The sequence below is a fragment of the Schistocerca serialis genome, chromosome 6, assembly GCF_023864345.2.
Source record: "Schistocerca serialis cubense isolate TAMUIC-IGC-003099 chromosome 6, iqSchSeri2.2, whole genome shotgun sequence".
Classification (NCBI taxonomy): domain Eukaryota; kingdom Metazoa; phylum Arthropoda; class Insecta; order Orthoptera; family Acrididae; genus Schistocerca; species Schistocerca serialis.
In genome coordinates, this window is record NC_064643.1 from 276225074 (window position 1) to 276249909 (window position 24836).

The 24836-nt window shown below is 39.0% G+C and overlaps 1 protein-coding gene across 2 annotated transcripts in view; it reads right to left on the reverse strand.

Annotated features, from left to right (window-relative positions):
• Window positions 1-3102: 3102 nt before the first annotated feature.
• Window positions 3103-24836, reverse strand: part of LOC126484509 (limbic system-associated membrane protein) — a 965824-nt gene continuing 944090 nt past the window's right edge. Inside the window, exons 8-11 of one of the 2 annotated variants that reach the window (XM_050108045.1) lie at window positions 15958-16144; window positions 9350-9394; window positions 6903-7024; window positions 3103-4260 (exon numbers count right to left, since the gene is read on the reverse strand). In XM_050108045.1, coding sequence (XP_049964002.1) covers window positions 6903-7024; window positions 9350-9394; window positions 15958-16144 — 354 coding nt within the window. In that variant the 3' untranslated portion in view covers window positions 3103-4260. The remainder of the gene's footprint in view (window positions 4261-6902; window positions 7025-9349; window positions 9395-15957; window positions 16145-24836) is intronic. The other variant, XM_050108046.1, reaches the window with a different exon arrangement.

Consider the following 24836-nt stretch of genomic DNA (forward strand, 5'->3'; position numbering starts at 1 on the left):
CATCGGATATAGTTCTTTTCCATTTTTCTGGAATACCATAATGACTTCATAAAGTTGGAAATCTTGTGCAATTCTGAAATCTCGACCATGTAATGTAGCTCCAATGGACTGCAAAGTTCCTTTCACTCACAGGTATCTTTCTTGGTCCTGCACTTTTTCTAAGTCTTAATGCAACTTGCAAAGACAAATGTTTTGTTACTCATGTCGACGTAGGGATATAAAGAACATCATTCCAAAAGAACATTCAGCTGTTGGCCTGTAATTACGCTTTAAATGTGTTTTTCTAATATTTCCATATCAAATTACCTTCTTACATGAAAATAACAGCAGATTGGGACTGTGTTTAAAACACTATGTGGCAGTTAAATCAGAAGACTATCTGAGACAAACATAGACTATATTGGAGTGACTGTGCCTGCTACATGAGGCTTATAAGGAAATGTTTTGAGAAGTAACGAGAGTCTCTTCTTGAATATGCCTAAATGGATTATGGGCTGCTACATAACAGGAATATTACATCTTTCCTCAAGATAGAGATTTGACCTCATTTGTATAAAAGCATTAACATCAGAGCAGATTCTCAGCTAGACCAGTCAGACCATGGACATCTAAAAACCACTTTATCTTTCTGTCGGTTTTCATGTTCACTGTTATCGTCTCAATGTTATTTTTAGTGGGAAATTTTGTTACAATGTCTTATTATTGCATTTTGCAGTACATTCTGTGTATTATGACCTCTGTAGACATTGTGATACTGAAGAATACGAACAATTAAATAAAAACCCGTAAAAAGTTTCCTTTGTGCTAAAGAATGTCTGTTCCCTTTCATATGTAGGGTGTGCATCACTATCACATTAGATAACATTATTATTAATTTTTCTTCCTCAGGATATACAGACTTACTGGATGTTTGATTGAAATGAAACACTTTTTAAATACAATATAAACAATTTATGGTCACATTACGTCTCAATTCCATTTAAAAGTTTGAAACTGGCTGCACATTTAGTATACAAATTACATTTGGTGAGCTCACACTGTAAGAAGCACACATAATATTACGTCAACCTTGGATTTATATTTTATAACCAGGAATCAAATGACTGACTATCTGAAAGTTTTCAGCTGTGTATGCCTGTAATTGATATCTAACACATGACGGGATTATTGGGAGTTCAGTGATAATATTCTTTCAGTACATGGATTGTTTTTATACACAAATAGTTAAAGCGAGAGTCTGTTTCTCCATCATGATGGAACTGATGTGCTCTTTATGATACAGAAATATTAAACACATTATAGGTAAAAATAAGTAACATTTCATGCAACATAAAAACAATGGTTTTGCTGTAGATCAGCAAAGTACATGTTGTAAAAATGATAGGTTCATTCGTTTTTATTTTTAAATAGAGGCAGATTTGCTCTTATAATGTACACTGTAACATATGTAATAGAAGATTGATCTTGAGATGGTGTGGAAAGCTATATATCAACACCTGCAACAATATTCACAACGTAGTTTGTATTTCATAGTTGTCAAATACAAAGAACAAACAAAATATTAGGTATTATACATGCTAGTTGTACACAATAACTATCCGATACTTATAAATGTACACACTCAATTATTATAGTATTATAGCGTTTATGAAGTTGTGTAGATGTAATGTGATAAAAATAGTTGCATTTTTAAGCAAAATAATTATCTGATGCTTACAGTCCTAAGTTTTAGCACTGGTACTAAAACACAGGGCGCAAGAAATTGCTGGTCAGCTGTAGGATACGAAGGGGGTACGTTTTGTGAAAACAGGTATCTGCAGACTTCTTTGTAGCCTCCATATTATTATTATATTCTGCACAACTTAAAAAAATTTAAAATTTATATATTACTGCTACTTCTAGGATCTCTCATATTCTTGTTACATCAAAAGAAATTACCTCCAGGGAAAGAGAAAACAAAGTGGAGCTCAGAATAAAATTAATGTGATTGCAACATACATGCACCTTTCTAGCATGTACTGCAAACTTCATAAGTAAAGTATGCAACACCTTTCGTACTTGAGACAAAGTATTTGTTTTCCTCCTGCCAATTACTAAATGACCAGCAATTCCTTGTCTCAAAATACACACATGTGATACCATTGAACAGACGAGACACTTACTCACAACGAAATAACAGTGGGAGAGGAGAATTAATGGCTTCATTTATGCAATACAAACTCATGTACTCAATGTTTTATTTCAGTCATCCTGTCACATTTTAAGTGTCCTAGGTCTGCTAAAAAAAGAAGTACATGAGTTTGCAACACCATTCATTTGAACAATAATTATCATGACAATGACACAAGAAAATATTTTAATTAATATCACGACATTTATAGGTATCTGCACCTTTACAAATGGGTGCTACAAGCGAGAGAAGATATTACTGCTTCATTCCTTTTTCACAAGCTTTGTCCTTGGCAACAAGAGAGTAAGAACACTTCACTGTGTTGGGCAAAGATGTATTGCTTGCTAGTCATTTTACAAAAACATGTCAAAGTTCTGACAGAGTCTCTTCCCTTTAGGTTTGTATGAAATCTATTGTTTGTGAGGTAAAAATGAATAGAACATTTAGACATCAGTACTAATTAATAAAAGAGTATGGGCAAATTAGTAAGACTGGAGGGTGGCAGCTTTCCTTCATCTCTTCCAAAAAGAAGAACGCTTGTGAGAAACTGATATTCCATGTTTGGAACTGTTTTCGTCTTATATCACATTAGAATATTCGAAAATTATTTAGACTGTTTTCTTATTTCTCGTTCAAATGAACTTCTGGCTCACTTACAAAGATACATTTCTTATATTTTTGTTCAAAAAAATAAAAGTCTTTAGATATATAGCGACAGTCACATACATTGTATTAGACAAATTACTATCCTACGTAACATCAATAGCTTTAAACAAATTACTTGCTTAATAATTATAAAATGTATTTTGCCCATTTATTTACAGAGTTTGACTATCGTCAACAAATACAGTGGCTAAAGCTTTCATTCTAGAACCGTTATTTTACTTTATCATGATGTGATAGTGTTGCTACATCCTTCAACTACGTGTATCATTGAAATTATTGAGCCATATTCATGATGTTAATTTAGAACAATGGCAGTACATTGGTTTTTTTTTTTTTTAAAAAAGTGATGACCGAATGAACGACAGTCATTGCAAGGGCAAAGTACATTTTAGAACTATGGTTCAAACGCGTTACTGGTAATCCTACGGATGGATTTATTTGTAATCTTGATGGAGTATATTAAATGTCACACATTCATGAAGTAGCTTTGCGATTTATATTCGTCCATTTTGATAATAATATACTGCAAAATAATACATCTTGTAGATACACCAACTGGAATCAAAACGATAAGTTAGGCTACGACATCACTAAGCATTTTTTAAATTTATTTTGGGAACAGCACATTGATTGAATACATTATATTTGTTCATTATGAGATAACTTGTTACTGATACTGCATCGTCTATTAACATACACCGTACGAAAATCAGAAATTGTAGCGAAACATCAGTGGATTTACAAAACGATGTCCTCGCCACGGAGGCATTAATATTGTATCTCCAAATCCCACACGATACTCAAAAGTTCCCCCTTTTCTTTTTAAAACGACTCACTTTGGCCCCATGGATTTGGATCTCGCGCCATTTCACAGACGCCACGCCGTCAGTTTATCCAGGCGGCAGGTAACTCACTTCCCGTATAGTGCACAAAGCCGACACTGACTCGTGCGGCAACCTCACGCCACGTCACGAAACAGGCTCCGACCAACTTCAGCGGGAGAACCGCAGCTTCCCGCGCCTCTCCCGTGTGACGTCACAGCTCCCGTCGGCCTCTTGGAGTAGCCGCAGACGGGTGGTGCTTCGCCTTGAGACGGGTGCTCGGATTGTCTTTCTTTCTAAACTAAAAAAATGATACCTTCCGTAAACAATGCTACAATAAAATAACGTGCATTGTACATGTTTATACACAAAAAATCTGTTGTCTTGGGGAGGACCGTTACAGAAAAGCGCTTAGAGCTATTCCATGGTTAAATACACGTCATACATGTCGGTAATACAGGACTTCCTGATACGTTACAAAAGAAAGCAGTCTTTGGGTCTGAAAGAGTTTGAATTCTCTTTGCTCATATGTCTTGTTGTCCTGGTATGACTCCAGCTTCGTCACCGGGGATGACCTGCAACACCCAGTCGCGCGCACTCCATCTGTAGAGGACAAGAACACGACTTAAGTTTCATTTAGAAGGAATTTAACGACAGTTTGAGTACATGTAAGTACAGTTTAGTACAGGGCATGGATTCCCTTCTATAACTGCAGACAGAATGTAATACACAAAACAACAATACAAGAAAACGCAACAGACACAACAATTTTTGTTTTTTATTATTCTTTGGGTAACATTGGGGTCCTCCTAATCTTTCCGTCTCCTGTATCTTCCCACTTTCTCCGGCATAGTGATTTTATTCATTCACAAATTTATGTCATGACAACTACTGAAAATAAAACTGACAAACCAATTACTACGATTTAAATTTACAGAGTACTTATGAAGTATTCATACCTTATTACAGATCATCTGGCACACTCATAAAAACGAGGATATCTAACAGGCAATCTAAATCCAAAGGAAGTGCAATGGCTGTGTATTACAAGTGAAGGGATAGTTACAACTGCTCGTCAGACAAATCTAGTTAAATAGCATTAACATCACATTAATATTTAATTACATAGGGCCCACTTCTGGAATATAAAATGGTAACATATCAGAAACAAAACTGTAGAAAAGTGAACATTTAATTACACATATTAGCACATGAGTAGAGGTAATAAAATTATAGACGACGTGCGAAGCTGCCTGTATGATATTAAAAGTAAATATGATTTCTACCTATATATATATCTTTATACATATAGCAATATAGGTACGGTATCATCCTGTAATGTTACTGCTCATTCCATCCCTAAGTTTACTATCTCTATTTGCCAATATATAATGTTACGTTTTCAAACTTTCTAGATTTTTGTTTTGAATCATACATTTGTACTACTGATATGTCATCTAAATATCTCATTTCTATGTGTAGAGTCGTCTCTTTAGTAACGTAGATTACTTTTGTTTGTATGCAAAACTTTACTATAAACATTAAAAAACAGGATTTCTAGTGATAGTAAATTTAGATAATAAGTCTCTTTGGTAACCTTCATAAATGATTCGTTAACTTTTAACAATGACGATGTGAAGCTGCTCAGAGTTAACAGCATTGACATATGTTTAACATACATACCACAGTTGTCTGATCTGATACTCTTTGATTTATCTGACGACCACTTGTAACTGTGCCTTCACATCTAACACAATACCACTGTATATCCTCTTCATTAGAATTTGCCTATGAGATTTCTCCGCTCATTATGAGCATATGAGACGATCTTTGATATCACATAAATTTCTTAAATTTACTTTATAATAAAAAATATAGCAAAGGATCGTCATTAACAGGTTCTTTATTTTCACACAACGCACTATTATTCCGTGGCATGTTGCGACTGTAGTTTGGGTATATGGCTGAATATTTCGTCATAAAGTTTTTTTTTTTTGTTTTTTTTTTTGTCCTAAGGTTTTTGTCATTGTTCTACATCAATTTACTTCTAATTTCTGTTTTAATGCTTTGTATTGGAGGGTATCTGCGTTGCGTGGAGTGCTTCTGGTTCGATTATTGTTGTATAACGACGTATTTTACAGTTCCAGGAAAGGCATTTTTCGTTTAATACATTTTTCGCTAAGTGAAACGTGTGTTCTGTTTCTTTGTACTCCTTATTATACTGTTATTTTTCATTCCTTTAAAGATATTTCTGCGCAGTACCCAGTGACTTTCTGGTCCATACTCTGGCACTAAGGACCCTGCCAACCAAAAAATTTCCGCGCGGTTTGAGACGTCTTGTCACGGCCTACGCGACTCCCCCCGTCGGAGGGTCGAGTCCTCCCTCGAGCAAGGGTGTGTGTGTTGTCCTTAGCGTAAGTTAGTTTCAGTTAGATTGAATAGTGAAGCTTAGGGACCGACGACCTCAGCAGTTTGGTCCCATAACACCTTACCACAAATTTCCAATTTTTTTCCAGAAAATATGGAGGCTGTATTAATAAGAAAATTAGAGAAAAGTAAAGATGGTGGTGTTAATGCTTCGGGTGTTCGACATAGTCTGCCTCCACAATGCATGGAACATTCATACAACATTGCGAAACTGTAAGAAAAGTCCTTATTTGGGATGCTGTTCAACAAGAAAGCCACACTAGCTTGAACTTCAGTTACGGCGTCAAAGCGTGACCGCTCATGTGAATTTCTACTCCCTGTCATTTGTGGTAGGATCTTATTGATAACAGCAAGTATCATTACAGGTATTGATTTTTTCAGGAAAAAAACTGTACGCATTTAGCCTTTCAATCAATTCGCGGTAGCTCTCCAAGCTTCATTGTTTTTGATTGTAAGTCAACCTGTGCGGTAAAAACTTCTCCCTTCTTCCCCATCTTGAAAACCCTCTGGAGAATGTCTTAAAAATTTGATTTCTAGATGATGCTCCACGTTTGTGATTTATGACAATGTTGACACAGTATGGCTTCATATCCACTAGTTATAACTGCCTGCTCACGTCGAATGCGCGTCTGTTGTTTAGAGTTGTTAGCTTACGATTCTACCGTAATTACTGCGCTGACGTCGCTTGTACGTCAGCAATAAAATCAGTCTCGGAACTTTTTGAGCGGATTATGTCGGACATTGGAAGTTCTCAGCGTTTCGTTTCCGGGAACATGTTACCCATGTGTTACTTGAAGTGGCAGAAAACAGAAACTCACCTAGGAGCTGAGTGCTGCGCTGGCGACAACGCACATCGCCATGATCAGTGGCGACATGGCCACGTCGCCCGCTTCCGCCGCTGGTCCGTAAGCCATGATGCCCATGTCACGGACCTCAGGTTCTGCTCGCATGTAACACAAGACAGAGTATTATTAGAGACATAATGTCTCTTCTGTGTTATTACAATTAAAACTTAACTGTACAGAGTCGAAAGAGTTTCCCCTAGTACCCAACACGGAAAGTTGCTCAAATCTGAAATATACTGACGGGAAAAAATCGCAACACCAAGAAGCAGTTGCGCGGCATAAAGGAAAGTTGGTACTTACGTTTCTGAATTAGAGAGACGATGTCTATTCAAATTTCGGACCAGCCGCATAAGAGTGCAGTTAGTAGCGCCACTAAGTGAATGCAAGCCAGTTCTTTCTTTTAATAACGCTGTAACGGCCCGAAGATTAGTTGTCTTTGAGACTGGGCGTGGTGAGTTGGTGTTAGTCAGGAATGCGTTTAAGGTGACAAAGATCAGCAACTCACTGTCATGTAACAAGACTACGAGAAGTTGGATGCTCCTGCGATATTACAGAAAAACTTGGCAGGAATATAACCACTGCACATGATGGCTGGCAGCGCTGGTCACGAGAACATACGGTAGCAAGATGACCTGACTCCAGACGGCCACGTGGCATTACCGAGAGGGACGGCCATCGTGTTCACCTTGTGGCTCTGGCGCATCATCTGGATCTACAGCAGCTATTTAAGCAGCGGTTGGTACTACAGTGACGCGACGAGGTGTTACAAATCGGTTAGTTAAAGGACAGCACCGACACAGACGCACTGTACCGTACATTCCACTGACCCCAAACGACCGCCATTTGCGACTTCAGTGGTGTCAAGCGAGAGCTAATTGAAGGTCAGTCTAGAGCTTTGTTATGTTTTCTGATGAAGCTAGTTCTGCCTCACGAGGGGACCTTATCGGAGGTGCATCGAGTTATGAGCTCCCACTGCCTGCTTATAGTGTGGATAGGCACCTATCATACCCTAAAATTCTAGGTGCCCATGAGGCCTCGTTTTTGAAATATTGCCTGTTAAAGCTTGGGCAGCTCTTTATATACAGAAAAGTTTCACTGTTGTGGGAAGTGAGCCAGTAGCCGAGTGGCAATATTCTGGCGGTTACACCGTTTCTTAATGTATCAGCGTTTCACGTTTGCAGTGGGTTATCTCATTGGCCTATGATCTTGCAATGTTAATCACTAAAATATGTTAATTAGACAAATGGCTTCCCGAAATTTCATTACTCCAAATTAATTATTTCTTGGCGTTGCTTTTTTCCGTCACTGGAGTTAATGGTTTTAAACATCACTTTTAATTTACAATTTAGTTTTTAGTTCTGAATGTTAAATTATGACAGAATTTGGTAATTCAGAAATGGTGACAGCAGAATCCCCTCTCACACAAACGTAATGAAGTTTTGTGCAAACATAATTACATATTTCTCCTATTAAATCACTCCAGTTGACAGAAAAACTTCTCACAAAGGCTTGGACTGAGAAGAGACATGGAAAGGAAATATAAATGAGGTAATAGTATGAAGTAACACAATTATTCTTTGTAAGGAGAGAGAGAGAGAGAGAGAGAGAGAGAGAGAGAGAGAGAGAGAGAGAGAGAGAGAGAGAGATTACTGTATTTCACAGTTACTGATAATATTAAAAACTAAAAAAAATTTGCGGTAAAGAAATAATTGCGCTGAACAGAACAGAAATATAAGATGAGGTACGATACGGCGGAATAACCAGCATAACATAAAATGACTCGCACTAACCGTACTTTCTTTAAATCTCGGTTTAGCACATCGTGTATTCATCCTCAGAACTAGTGGCTTACTGAAAAACAAATGTCCGTACACAGATGCGGTGTTCTAAACTTGGCCCCGACACCATTTTGCTTAGTTTACAAACGCACTTCCTTACAAAAAATACAAAGAAAGCATTTATTGCAATTTCTGTTTCTTAGCAGGGATTATCTAGAAGTATGTGCATAAGTAGTAACAAGCGTACAGAGTTCATGCAGTATAATAAGAAGCACATAAATCAAAGAAAATATTTGAGGCAAATAATAAGTAAAAACACATTCATTATATTCTTCTAAAGCAAGATAAAGTAGTCTTAAAGTGATGGCAAACGTTCACAGGTACGTACTCGAGCTTCTCCTGACCAAAGCAGTCACTTTTGCCACCAAACCTACATATAGTGCTTAATTATAGTATGCTCATCATAACTGCTGAGTGTTTTCCGGGCGCCGACGTGAAGTTCAGTTAATTGGTTTCAACGAGTTACGTTAAGTATAAGTGACTTACTGCCAGATACAATGGAGCCGCGTTGTACATGCAAGGGACGTTTACCATCACGAAGCATAGGACGACAGAAGCTTAAAAGAGTGAAAGTCGACTGACCTGCGAAAACTGCGGGTTCGGGTGAGGGCTCATACAAGGGCATCTCTGCCGTGTGCGAGGACAGACAGACAGACAGAAAAAACAAAAATGAAAATCTGCAAGCAAGAGTTCACACAAGCAAATGCTGGCTGCAACAACACATACTCCAGGGCTGCCAGATCACAGAGGTGGCTTTACGTCTGTTAAGGAAGAGTACTTCCTTGTCAGAGAATATCGTTGGAAATAAGTTTTTTCTATTATCATGCTTATTAATATTGCAGGTGAGTGCATAGGCAAGGGTGATACTACCAATGGGTTTCGTTACGGCCAATTCAGTAATAACACTGCTCTCTACGCTCATAAAAGCGTAAAATTTTGAAACTGCGCCTTCGTAAACCTGGCAAACCTGTTGTAATTAATTGCAATTATAATATTTACATCGATAACCTGATTATCATTTACAGAAACAAAAGTTTATAAAGTGAAATATAGTACAAATTAGTAAGCATAAATTGAGAAATTGCCCATTAATTCTGATATGGATTATAGAAAATAAATAATTCTAGATTTATTAATAAATTATTTCAGAATCTGTGTGAAGGCGAAGATACATAAATATTCCCACAATTTAAGGACGCATTAATCATTTATAGTTTAAAAGATGGCTGCAAAATCACTTTACTAAGGTAGTTTATTTCATCTCTCTAGAGAAATTTTAAATTACATCTGTTATCAAATCGGACTACACATAGTAGTAAACGTATTGTAACGATAAACATATTATTTTGCGTTTGCAGGGAACAGAAAAATAAAAATTTCAGTACATAAAGGGCGATGCAAAGATACTGCTAATGTAAGCAGAGCAGGAGAGTACAGTTAGCCTCTACAATAAACAGCTGGAAGCATAGTGTACAGTAATTAACCCAATGACTGTATAATTTTTTTGATCGAGGTGGTTACTGTTGTTGTAACGTTCCAGGAATGAAGATTATTGATATCAAAACTGTTCACCGTATCTTGCGTATCGTTGTTTGCTGGTTTGTGACACTTACTCTTTATTAGCACCACTCATTACCATCTGGTGCGACAGAAAACAAATTTAAGCCGTTAAGAAGGCACTAAGAAAGTATTGGAGATCCACTAAACTGTCAAAAGTAATCATATAGGAATACATTGCCGTTTCCGTTAGTTCTGTTCTGATTTATAATTCGTTAGTTACTGTGCAGAAGCACAACATTTACGGCAGAAACTGTACTTTCGTGGTATGACTCCCATGATTTTAAAAATTGCTCATGGTTAAGTGACCTAAAAGATAAACGGAGGAGTTAAGTGATACGACAGATAAAGAGTGCAAAATAACAAAGTGTCAGTAGGTTACATAAGAAGGCTGAAGTTTAATTTATTGCGGTTATGGAAATTATTCACAAAAAGAAGAACAACCATTCATAGTTGCTAATTAAAATGACCTCATCTTTTGTGTGATTAATATGGTCTACATAGTACAGAGTTCACTCATTTGTACAAATACTGACTTAAAGAATCACACAAACATCGGTGTCTACGTATCACAGCGAGAAATATACAAGTATAGATACAGATTCTTTTACCTGCAAGTCAGTTACTTGTTAGAATCGTATGAGTTAACTTTACTACCATCCTCAAACCTTTCAGTATGTATTTGAAAACCTTTTCTTGATTCTTTGCCGTCTCAAATAGGTTTAAAGTAATTCAGCTGTACTTAGAATGGATGTGTTCTACTGATTAGACTATTGATTCCTGCCTCTGAAGCAGGAGACAGCACAGCAAAACCGTGACACTTCCAAGTTAGTGCACTGTTCACGATTAACATCGATATTTCACTGCCACATTGAATTGTTCGTTATGCATACCAAAATAATGTAGAAAAATAACCATAAAATCAAAACAACGTGATTACATAAATGTGAAAACTTAATTTACATTCCCTTTTTCGCAGTCAGTAACAGTTAAAAACTGAACTGATGAAAATGCATATCATCGTGGCGTTGCGAAAATAGTTCTCCCTGGCCTTCAGTGACAAGACGTTCACGCACGCACTCTTACGTGAAAAGATTGCATAGATCGTTCAGAAGTTTGATTGGTCAGGAAGGTAGGTGTCAGGTTAGAAATCATGTGAGAAAGCTTACGACCGTCGGAAAATGCTACTTTCGTTTACGCCAAATGAGGTCTTGTTAAACTGCAGACTTCGGACTAATCTTCACATTAAAACTGAATGTAAATAGATATCTCACGAGCATCTACTTTTTCTGTATTTTGACAGGTGGTTTTAGTTCTTTTTACTCTGAAGTATCCGAACGCGTTTATTGTTACACAGATTGTAATTTGTATAAAGTTCTCAATAGTGTACCTATGAACTCGGAAAATTTAACGGGACGTACAGCATTTGTTTCTCTTCGAATGCTATCACAAGCACTTATTTCTCACTGCTGTTTACGTGCTGCCCAAAGAGTTGTGCAGTAAACATGCGCCAACAATCATAATTATACCTTGAACTTAGAACAAGAGGAAAAACAGTAATCCATGATCCCTTGTTCTTCGATTAACACAGAGTATTCTCAAAGGGTGAATATAAATCTAATGCCCGCTTCAAATGATCGCCCGTAATTTTCCTGATGAACACAGTGAATGAATAAATACAATACAGCACGGTTGTGCCCTCCCCCACGAAACATGCACCGTGCCGAGGTGGGGTGGCTTGAATGCCTCAAAGATACTAATAACCAGCAGAGGGGTATCTGTAGAGAGGCGAGATAACTATGCACGGTGGCAGCAGAATTCCGAGAAGTTGCTGATATGAGAGTCTGGATCATTTATTTATCTGGTCCTGTAACATTAGCTAACATGGCCGTGTGAACAGCTGATAGCGTTGAGGAACTACCGCCGTTACTTTTCGCGAGGGCATGCATGTTTACCGTATGGCTAAATAATACCATTAATTTGGAAAAAATATTCCGGGGGTAAAACAGTCCCCCATCAGGATGGCCGGAAAGGAACTACTCAGTAGGATGTCGTCCTCGAGGTAAACATATCTCGCCTTCTTCGGGTTGTAGCGTGGAATTTTATATCTCTTAATCGAGTAGATAGTTTAGAAAATATAAAAACGGAAATGTACATAATGGGAATTAGTTGTATGATCTGACAGGAAAAACCGGACTCCTGATCAGGTGAGTTCCTGGTTACAACACTAAATCAAATAGGAGTAATGTAGGACAGTGTCTAACAATGAATAAGAAAACAGAAATGCAGGTAACCTAATACAAATAACACATTATCCTAGCAAGATGACATTAAACCAAGAATGACTACAACAACTCAAGCTTCCAAGTAGCTCCGTACATAATGAAGAGACTGAAAGATTATATAATGAGAGAAACGAAATGATTCTGATAGTCAACGGAGACGAATATTCGTTTACAACTGGGAACGGCAATTCGATAGAAGAAAAATGAAGACAAGCAAAAATAGAAAGAGAAAACTCGAGAGGGGAAAGGAAATGAAAAGTGTAAACGCCCTGTTGAATAATGAACAGAATTTAATGACTGTCAAAGCTTAGTTCAAGAAACATGTAAGAATGTTGAACGCATACGAGAGGCCCTGAGACACTGAAGGTTTCAGAGTGGTTATGTAAAGGTAAGACAGAGATTTCTAAACAATAATTCAAGCTGTAAGAAATATCCAGAGGAAAATGTAGAGTCTGACGATAACTCAGTACTTATTAGTAGCAGATTAAAACTGAATAAATTACAAAAATGTAAGAAATTAAGGAGACTGGATCTGGATGAATTAAAAGAAATGTAGATTTCAGAGGACTCCAGAGGGAGCATTAGGCAACGACTTACTAAAGTAGTCTAAAAGGGAATACAATAGAAGACGAAAGAGGAACTTTGATAGATGAAATGGTGAAGGAAACATAGGACGAAATAGGAAAGAATGACAAGCTCCTTGGATAATACAGGAGATACTGAACTAAAATGACGAAAGGCAGCAAATGAAACAGTCGAAAGCGAATACAGACGAATCAAAATGATATTGGCACAAAGAGGAAAGTGGTTACGCAGGAATAGCGAGAGGACAAACGCATGGCTGTAGAAGCGTGCACATGTAGAGGAAGATGGATTCCGCCTACAGAATAATCAAAGAAGCTTTTGAAGGGATGAATAGAATACGATGTTAAGCCAGTACTAAACAAAGAAGGGAAAGAGGAAATGTGAAAGGACTATACAGAAGGACTCTCCAAGGAAAATGAACTTCAATAAGGAAAGAGATCAAGAAGTACGTGAATATAAGACGGTAGATATGACACTAGGAGAAAAATTTGGAAGATCAATGTAAAAATTGCGTCTTGGAGTAACGAGACTACATTAGAATTATTGATACCCTTGAAGAGTTCCAATCATGAAAAAACAATTTCACCTGGTGCACAAGTTACTTGATATTATCGAAATACCCTCAGACTTCAAGAATACTTTAATATTTCTAATGCTGTCTAGGTACTGACAGGAGTGAATAGTACGGAACGCTAAGTTAAAATCATGGTAGCAACGTGCTGCCAGGAATTATTTACAAAAGAATGGAAAATCTTGTAGACCCGGATTTCCAGGAAGATAAGTTTTGATTGCAGAGAAATGTAGGAACATACGCCACAATACTGACCCTACGACATATCTTAGAAAATAGGTACAGGAAGGATGGATTCCGTCTTGAGAAAAATGAAAGAGGATGCTGAAGGAATGAGAAGCAACTGTACAAATACGAATAAGTTTATGGAATTTGTAGGTTTAGGGATAGATTTCTGAAAGTGTTGACTGGAAATTCTAAAAACAGCAAGGATAAAATACGGGGAGCGAAAGTTTATTCCCAACTTGAGCAGTAACCAGACTGCAATTATAGCAATAGAATGACATGAAAGGGAAATTGTGTTTGAGAGTGAGAGAAGCCTGTAGACTCTCTCCGATGTCATTTAGTCTGTACAGTGAAAAAGCACTTAAGAAAACCAACGAGAAATTTGAAGTAGGAATTAACATTCATGGAGAAGAAACGAGAACTTTGAGGTTTTTTCCACGCCGTTGTAACACTGTCAGAGAGTGCAAACTAGGAAGGATGTAAAATACACACTGTCAATGTCATGAAAACCACTTATGTAAAAGAGGAATTTGCAAAAATCTAATATATATTTAAGTATTAGGACGTCTTTCCCGTAGGTTTATGTATGTAGTGCGCATTTGTACACTTGTGTCATGTGGACGAGTAGACACTTCAGAGAAGATCAGACTAGGAGTTTTTGAAATTTGGCGCTGTAGAAGAATGCAGGTAATCTGATTTGTAGACCGATTAAATAATGAGGTGGCACTGAACCAAACTGGGGAAAAGTCAAACTTATGGAACAACTTGAATATAAGAAGTGATCGCTTGTTGGACACATACTTAGGTTCAAAAATGGCTCTGAGCACTATGGGACTCAACTGCTGAGGTCATTAGTCCCCTATAACTTAGAACTAGTTAAACCTAACCAACCTAAGGACATCACAAACATCCATGCCCGAGGCAGGATTCGAACCTGCGACCGTAGCGGTCTTGCGGTTCCATACTGCAGCGCCTTTAACCGCACGGCCACTTCGGCCGGCCACATACTTAGGTATCAAAGAAAAGACAGTGTGGTAAGAGAGACGTGTGGGTGATAAAAATTGTAGAAAGGGACCAGGGAATGAGTACAATAAACACGTTAAAATGCATGTATGTTACTGTAGTTATTTGGGAAAGAAATACTCGTGCACTGGACAAAGTATCGTGGAAAGCTTAATCGAATCAGCCTTCGGAGTGAAGACAACCGTAATGACAATAAAAAGCAGTATAGCATGAGTATGAAGGTTATCAACTTCTGTAACAGATGTACTTCATCTGAAATTTAATTCCTTTGTTCTGCAAAACAGTGATCATTAGAAACGATGACTACCACGCTTGACTAAATTTGTGTCGCTTAAAAAGATACTAGTCGCATGTTCTCGTCTGTGTTAACGTAAATTAACGCAGGTATTTAAAATTATACGTATACTTATTTTTGATTGGCGCATTGTCTCAGTAACATATGTGAGGTATTCAGTCATCAAACCACTTAAACGTTTGTGACCATGCTTCGATACGTGTTACAAGCAAAAATGAAATGACAAACTTTTCCCGTATATGTACACGGTATTTTTCATCGTCACCTGAAGTTCATGTAGCATAAAATTAATTACCAACTGTGTGGGATCCCCTGAAAATGCAAAAGATGCCAACTAAAGAAAACTCTTTTTTTCAGAATGAGATTTTCACTCTGCAGCGGAGTGTGCGCTGATATGAAACTTCCTCGCAGATTAAAACTGTGTGCCGGACCGAGACTCGAAGTCGGGACCTTTTTTTGTTTTTTGTAGATATGAGAGAATGTAATGGTGATAAGTGCTCTGGAAATTTTCTGACTTCAGAATTAAAATATCTTAACTGTTTCTGTTTGTGATTAGACAAAATAAACATATGTGTAATGAATATTTATTCAAATACTTGAATTCATCAACCAGGAATACCATATATTTAGGCAAAGAGTAGGTACTCACCGACTCCTCTCGTTGTAAACTTGAAGCTTTCGGAATCGCGGTTCCATCCGAATCGGTTCTTGGCGCGGACCTTAGCCTCATATTCCGCCCCCGGCTCCAGGTTGGAGATGAAATACCACATCTCCTGGTGGAACTGCTCGCTTGGCTTGGTCGGCAATACGACGTCCACCCAGTATGTGTCGTTGTCCTGCAGAAATACACCCACGTTTCTCCGTTCACACTTGCAGTGGAAAGCTCTAGTGACAAACATAAACATTGAAAGCACCGGGAGTTAAACCTAAGACACCAGGGCCGTAGTAAATGCGGTGATAAGGAAACAATTCTGCATGTAAGTTTATTGTAATGTAACTATCAGTGAATAAAACGAACGTTTCGGGCATGGTCAAGTGACATTTCTATGGGTTGGAAAAGCCGTAAGAAGACCGCTAAAGTCGTAGCTGTAGAGTCGATTTTATTTGTTGATAGTCGTCTTACAGTTGGCGCGGTATTGTATTTAGAAATCTTTTATGTTAAGTGAATCTAGCAGCGGAAACTTAGGCAACTGAAACAGCTTTTCAATGTTGATAAAAAGCGACAGAGTTGTTTTCCAGATGCGTTCATTTCGTCACCGTGGATTTCTTTCTAAATGAACGTCTTAGGGAGACATCAATGATTCAGCGGCCGTCTTTGTAATTTAATTGTGACAAGGCGGCAGAAATGTGAAGGGAACGTAAGAACAAGTCACACAGCACGTTATTGTGTTCCCTGCATGCTCTGAGGGCTGTGTTTGTGCCATACGGTCGGCGAAGTGAATCACTGCGAGAAACTGCTTTTCAGCTTCTGTCTTGGGTTCTTCGGCTGACGTTACTGGAAGTTGGTAGACAGAGGCATAGAAATTGCGAAGGAGACAATTTCAGCATGAGAGAAGAGAGGGACACAGTGGCCCCGCAACATAGTTGCCAGTGACAGAACAGTTCTAGCGAAAGAGTGACGAAGACAGTGCGATTGGGAGATGAATAAAAAGACGGTGAAAGTGGAAATTGGTGAGAGCCAGTGATAATGAGGGTGTCTATGACAGTAACCACGAGGAAGAGAGAGAGAATGATAATGAGAAGAGACAAAGCGGGGGGACGGAATGAGTGAGATAATAGCAGTAAGAGAGAGCAAGAGGGAGGCAGTGACAGTGAGTGAAGATAGTAGTAGTAGGAGAGAACGAAGGAGACTGTAGCTGTGAGATAATAGTCATTGACAGTCAGAGAGACAACAAGTGATAGTGACAATCAGTTGAGGTAAATGACTGAGTGAGAATGAGCAAGCAAAAGCGGATGAGTATGAGCTAATTACATTGATGGACTAGTGGGTATGAGAGAGTTACAGTTACGGGAGATCGTGGGAGTGGGGGGTGAGTTGATTGTTATAATGAGCGTTAATATGTTCGCAAGCTAAAATTTTTGGAAACTGGGATGAGGCAGCTGGTATCCTATTTTTCAGTCAGAGTCTTTTAAACAGGAGCATATTCCCCCTATCGGAGCATTTCTGCGCTAATTAACTAATACATAGAGGTGTAGGCCAGCAGTTGCAGGAAGTTTTGGGGAGTGAGTACCAGGTCACCAGCATTGTGAAGCCTAATGCAGGATTGGCTCAGGTGACTTTTAACATATGGAGGTTATGTAGGGATTTTACAAAAGAGGATCAGGTAGTGATTGTGGGTGGGGCTGGTAATAGTATTGATAGGGATGGGGAGTATGACATAGATAGTGACCTGGAAAAGATAGCCACTCAGACTGGCAACACGAATGTGCATTTCGTGGAACTGTTTCAGCGTCACGATCGGCCTCATCTTAATACAGCCGTCAGGCGTAATAACGTGAGACTTGGGGGTGCGCTAATGACAGAAGGCATGAGTCACATTTCAGTGGTGTCGGTGGAGTCTATCAGCAGGACGGGTTTCACTAGACATGGCCTGCACCTCAACAGGTATGGATAGGGGAGGTTGGTAAAGCTTATAGGTGACAGCATAGGTGGAGGTGGTGGGATCACTCATGGGAAAATTCCGGTAGTTGTGGGTGTTAGAGCTGTACCTTTTTTAGACTGAAGTCAGCTGACAGGTATTCCTGCTTAAGGGAAGTCTCTCTAACAAAGAAACCACTTTCGACAAAGCTTAGGTATCCGATTAATGAGGGAATTAGTATATTTCATCAAAACATTTGAGGGAATTAGTATATTTCATCAAAACATACAAGGCATTAGAGATAAAGTTAGTGAACTGCTTATAGATGTTGACTGTGAAATTATTGGTATATCTGAACACTTCTTAAATAAGGAGATAATTCAGAGGCTTCCTTTACCAGGATACAGGTTGGCTGGCAGTTTTTCTAGGAGCTCTTTGCGGTGTGGGGGAGTAGCCATGTATGTGAAAAACGGTATCCCATTTGAGTCAATCGATGTTTCAAAGTACTGCACTGAAAAGGTGTTTGAATGTTGTGCAGGTGTGGTTAAATTTAGTGGAGCTAAACTTCTTACTGTTGTTATTTATAGATCCCCAGACTCCGATTTCACAACATTTTTGCTAAAGCTAGAGGAGGTTCTTGGTTCACTTTATAGGAAATACAAAAGTTAGTTATATGTGGTGACTTCAATATAAATTGTATAAGTGATTGTGCAAGGAAAAGGATGCTGGTAGACCTCCTTAATTCATATAATCTTATGCAAACCGTATTCTTTCCAACGAGAGTGCAAGGGAACAGTAGAACAACCATAGACAATATTTTTGTTCATTCGTCATTAGTAGAAGGGCATTCTGTTAGCAAATTGGTGAATGGCCTTTCAGATCATGATGAACAAATTTTAAGTCTAAAAGATTTTTGTGCTGCAACACATGTTAAATATAGTTACCAACTTTTTAGGAAAGCTGATCCAGTTGCTATAGAGACTTTTGTAAACTTTATCAAGGAACAAGAGTGGCAAGATGTTTATAGTGCTGATACAGTAGACGATAAATATAATGCTTTCCTCAAGACTTTTCTCGTGCTCTTTGAAAGTTGCTTTCCGTTAGATCGTTCAAAACAGGGTACTAGCACAAACAGGCAGCCTGGGTGGCTAAGTAAAGGTATAATAATATATTGTAGAACAAAGTGGCAATTATATCAAAACGTTAGAAACAGTCACAATCTAAATGCAATAGCCCATTACAAACAGTATTGTAAGGTGCTTAAAAAAGTTATTAGGAAGGCAAAAAGTATGTGGTATGCAGATAGAATAGCTAAGTCTCAGGATAAAATTAAAACCATATGGTCAGTCGAAAAGGAAGTGGCTGGTCTGCAGAGACAGGTTGAGGATATAGAATCAGTGCGTAGTGGGAATGTCCGTGTTACTGATAAGTCGCATATATGTACAGTATTTAATAATCACTTTCTGAATATAGCAGGTGAACTAAATAGAAACCTAGTCCCAACAGGGAATCATATAGCGCTCGTAGAAAAAAGTGATCCGAGACTGTTACCTGAAATGCTCCTCCATGATACTGACAAGAGGGAGATTGAGTTAATAATTAAATCACTAAAGACCAAGAACTCTCATGGATATGACGGGGTATCTAGCAGAATACTGAAGTATTGTTCCATGTATGTTAGCCCAGTACTTAGCCATATCTGTAACTTTTCCTTTAGGAGTGGTCGGTTTCCTGACCGATTAAAGTACTCGGTAGTGAAGCCACTTTATAAAAAGGGAGACAGGGATAATGTTGATAATTATAGACCTGTTTCTATGCCATCGGTATTTGCTAAAGTTAGCGAGAGGGTTGTATATACAAGGTTACTGCAGCATTTAAATTCACATAATTTGCTGTCAAATGTACAGTTTGGTTTTAGAAATGGCTTAACAACTGAAAATGCTATAGTCTCTTTTCTCTGTGAGGTTTTGGACGGATTAAATAAAAGGTTGCGAACGTTAGGTGTTTTCTTTGATTTAACGAAGGCTTTTGACTGTGTTGACCACAAAATATTACTGCAGAAGTTGGAACATTATGGAGTAAGGGTTCGCCTCTTACTTTAAGAACAGAAAGTAGAAGGTAATTCTCCGCAATATTGAGAGTGGTAATGATGTTCAGTCCCAATGGGGCACTGTTAAATGGGGCGTTCCCCAAGGATCGGTGCTGGGGCCACTGCTGTTTCTTATTTATATAAATGATATGCCTTCTAGTATTACAGGTGATTCAAAAATATTTCTGTTTGCTGATGACACCACCTTGGTAGTGAAGGATCTTGTGTGTAATACTGAAACATTATCAAATAATGTAGTTAATGAAATAATTTTGTGGCTTGTGGAAAATAATTTGATGCTAAATCACAGTAAGACTCAGTTTTTACAGTTTCTACCTCACAATTCAACAAGAACTGATATTTTAATCAGACAGAATGGGCCTGTTATAAGCGAGACGGAACAGTTCAAGTTCCTAGGCGTACGGATAGATAGTAAGCTGTTGTGGAAAGCCCATGTTCAGGATCTTGTTCAGAAACTAAATGCCGCTTTATTTACCACTAGAACAGTATCTGAAATAAGTGACATTTCAAAACGAAAAGTAGTCTACTTCGCATATTTTCATACGCTTATGTCATATGGTATTATTTTTTGGGGTAATTCTTCTGATTCAAAAAGGGTATTTTTGGCTCAAAAACGGGCTGTTCGAGCTATGTGTGGTGTAAGTTCGAAAACCTCTTGTCGACCCCTATTCAATAGTCTGGGAATTTTGACATTGCCCTCACAGTATATATTTTCTTTAATGTCGTTTGTTGTTAGCAATATTAGCTTATTCCCAAGAGTTAGCAGCTTTCACTCAGTTAATACTAGGCAGAAATCAAATCTGCATGTGGAATGCACTTCCTTGATTCTTGTGCAGAAAGGAGTGCAGTATTCTGCTGCATCCATTTTCAATAAGCTACCACAAGAACTCAAAAATCTTAGCAGTAGCCCAAACGCTTTTAAGTCTAAACTGAAGAGTTTCCTCATGGCTCACTCCTTCTACTCTGTCGAGGAGCTCCTGGAAGAGCTAAAAAATTAAGCAAATTCCAGTGTTACATTCTTGATTTTCTTTATTTAAACTAACGACGTGTCGCCTGAATATGTTTCTTATATTTCATTTTATCTGTTTCTACAATCTACAACTGAATATGTTTCTTATATTTCATTTTATCTGTTTCTACAATCGTGTTGTAATTTCATGTATTGACTCCTTCCATGACCATGGAGACTTCTCCTTAATGTGGTCCCACGGAACAATAAATAAATAAATAAACAAATAAATCTTCACTTCCCTAAGGGATGAAAGAATATTGCTGACATAGCCTTCATTCACAAAAACACGCTGCAAGGATACCTGTTTGCTCCTCAGTAACACATATTCAGTCGACCAGCACGGACTCCAAATTCCTGAAACCGTCCGGAAATACACTAAAACAATAGTGAGTCCCATCATAGTATCACGTTTACAGGTAATAATCATTATGAGCCAAGTAATTCCTCCACGAACTGAAGCAATTACTTAACCAGGTCATTAGTGACATAGCCATTCTCGCAATGGGTCACCTCAAAATGTAAACGTCAAACTGATGTAGCAGTAACGCGTCGGCGTGTTGCATATGTATATGGCATATGCAAACAAGCTGAAATATGCGCAGCTGAGTAAAATGTTAACATGCCAGCGAACGGGTGTAAAGTTGCGTAAATATTCATGTGAATTTCCCCACGTGCGTTACGCGCACAGTCCCACAAGTTTCCAGCGCTGCCAGGGGCTTGTGCTACCTACAAATTTCGGACAAAAATCAACAGCAGACCCACTCCGATAGCTGAAATATTAACTACCCAATTAAAATAGCGCATAAATGCTAATTGTTGAATTACGATAGTTAGATAAAGCACCATTTGTTAAAATTGTTTCTTTATAGTTCTGTCTCTGATGGGTCGACTATTTGGTTAATATAAGGGGCGTTCAAAAAGAAACGAGCCGGAGGCATGATTACAGAAACCAGTACCTGGCTGTTGAGACGCGTGTTCCACTGTGACATAAGGCAGTGAATGGCAGTCTCATAAAATTCCCGGCGCTGCGATGTTAACTAGTCCCGCTCGTACAGCTGGACGTCGTCGTCCGAGGCGAATCGTTTGCCCCTCAGAGCCTTTTTAAGGGACAAAAAGTGCCGTAATCACAGGGAGAGAGTTGCGGACGGTATGGAGGTTGGCCGAGAACCACCCATTTGTATTTCTGCAGGAGTGCCGCGACTGTGTTGGCCGTTTGAGGCTTTGCATTGTCGTGGAGCAGAATGACCCCACGGGTAAGATTGCCTGGTCTTTTTCATCCACATCTACATCTACATGATTACTCTGCAATTCACATTTAAGTGCTTGGCAGAGGGTTCATCGAACCACAATCATACTATCTCCGTACCATACCACTCCCGAAAAGCGCGCGGGAAAAATGAACACCTAAATCTTTCTGTTCGAGCTCTGATTTCTCTTATTTTATTTTGATGTTCATTCCTACCTATGTAGGTTGGGCTCAACAAAATACTTTCGCACTCGGAAGAGAAAGTTGGTGACTGAAATTTCGTAAATAGATCTCGCCTCGATGAAAAACGTCTTTGCTTTAATGACTTCCATCCCAACTCGCGTATCATATCTGCCACACTCTCTTCCCTATTACGTGATAATACAAAACGAGCTGCCCTTTTTTTGCACCCTTTCGATGTCCTCCGTCAATCCCACCTGGTAAGGATCCCACACCGCGCAGCAATATTCTAACAGCAGGCGAACGAGTGTAGTGTAAGCTGTCTCTTTAGTGGACTTGTTGCATCTTCTACGTGTCCTGTCAATGAAACGCAACCTTTGGCACGCCTTCCCTACAATATTATCTATGTGGTCTTTCCAACTGAAGTTGTTCGTAATTTTTACACCCAGGTACTTAATTGAATTGACAGCCTTGAGAATTGTACTATTTATCGAGTAATCGAATTCCAACGGATTTCTTTTGGAACTCATGTGGATCACCTCACACTTTTCGTTATTCAGCGTCAACTGCCACCTGCCACACCATACAGAATCTTTTCTAAATCGCTTTGCAACTGATTCTGGTCTTCGGATGACCTTACTAAACGGTAAATTACAGCATCATCTGCGAACAACCTAAGAGAATTGCTCAGATTGTCACCCAGGTCATTTATATAGATCAGGAACAGCAGAGGTCCCAGGAAGCTTCCCTGGGGAACACCTGATATCACTTCAGTTTTACTCGATGATTTGCCGTCTATTACTACGAACTGCGACCTTCCTGACAGAAAATCACGAATCCAGTCCCACAAATGAGACGATACCCCTTAAGTCCGCAGCCTGATTAGAAGTCGCTTGTGAGTAACGGTGTCAAAAGCTTTCCGGAAATCTAGAAATACGGAATCAACTTGATTTGATCGCTTGACGAAGGGTGGTCAATGTTTGCGAGTAACGCTGGGCACTCACTGTTGTCCCGTTCCACTCACTGTTGTCCCGTTCTGCAGGAAGTGATTCAGAAGGGGGCCATCTTGGTCAAAGAAGAACGCCAGCATAACTTTTCCTGCAATCGTGTGAATGGCCTTGGCTTGTGTTGGTGCTGGTGACCCTGGGTGCTTCCACTGGAGACATTGTCGTTTTGATTCTGGTTAGAAGTGATGACACCATGACTCATCTCCAGCCACCACTCGTGATAGGAACGCATTCCCTTCACGAGCATAGCGCTCCAGATGAGCAAGACAGTGGGCCATCCGACATGCTTCCTGGTGTGGTTGAAGACTGTGGGACACCCATTGGGCACACGCGTTGCGCATGTGCAGTCGTTCCTTCATGTTGGTGTGAACACTTCCGATGCTCAATCCGACCACAGCGACTATGGCTTACACTGTCACTCGGCGGTCGTGAGTAATGTGTGCATCCAACAGCTGGACGATGTCATCGGTAATGCAGTGTGGTGCTTCAGACCGTGCATCATCGGCTAACGACACCGGTCTTTCCCTGAAGCGCTTGCTCCACGCCTTAACCCTTGCAAGGGACATGCATTGTTCGCCGTACACTTGTGACATTCGTTGATGAATGTCCGTTCCTCCTACTCCTTCCGCTATCAGAAAACGAACGACACCTCTTTGCTCTTCTTTTGATGTATCCATGTCTCTGTTGCAATGCGGCTGACAGCGTTGGACGATTGAAGAATGACTGAGTCCATACAAAGCAGAATGTTATGCATACGGTGGAACATCGACGGTGTGGTGTACCACGAATTGCTTCTCGGAGGTGTAACCATCACTGCTGACATTTATCGTCAGCAGTAACGATACAAGATAGGAATGGTCGGTGTAGTTCAAGAACCAATTGATGACATTAAATACATCACTTAATTTGCCAGAAAGTTTTCATTATGTAAGGCCATTATAAGACGCTGAAGCCGAAAACCGGTCAACTAAATAAACTAATACTGTACAACATTCGGAATTGTGTATTTCAAAGCATGACGTGGCACCATATCCAGAAACTTTTTTGACGCTACATTGCTTCTTTTATATTCATGGTAGCACATATAATACTATTATACCGTATTACTAACGGTGAAAGAGCAGCTCTCTTTGAAATTTTTTTCTGTTAACGTTGCTACATATTTCTGCACCGATCTTCCATTTTCAGGAGATTGCAAGCTTGCATTCAGCAACTACGTACTATCGGATACGTCTAAGTTTCATATGTTTCTGAAGCAAATGTCGTGTACATAAGTGAAAACGTAAAGCTAAACACCACTCAGGAATTAGCCCATAGTCCTGTTCCACTTGCTGCCGATAGGGTAGTACGAAGAGCGAGGTTCGTATGATTGTGGGACATGTGATCAGCATGTT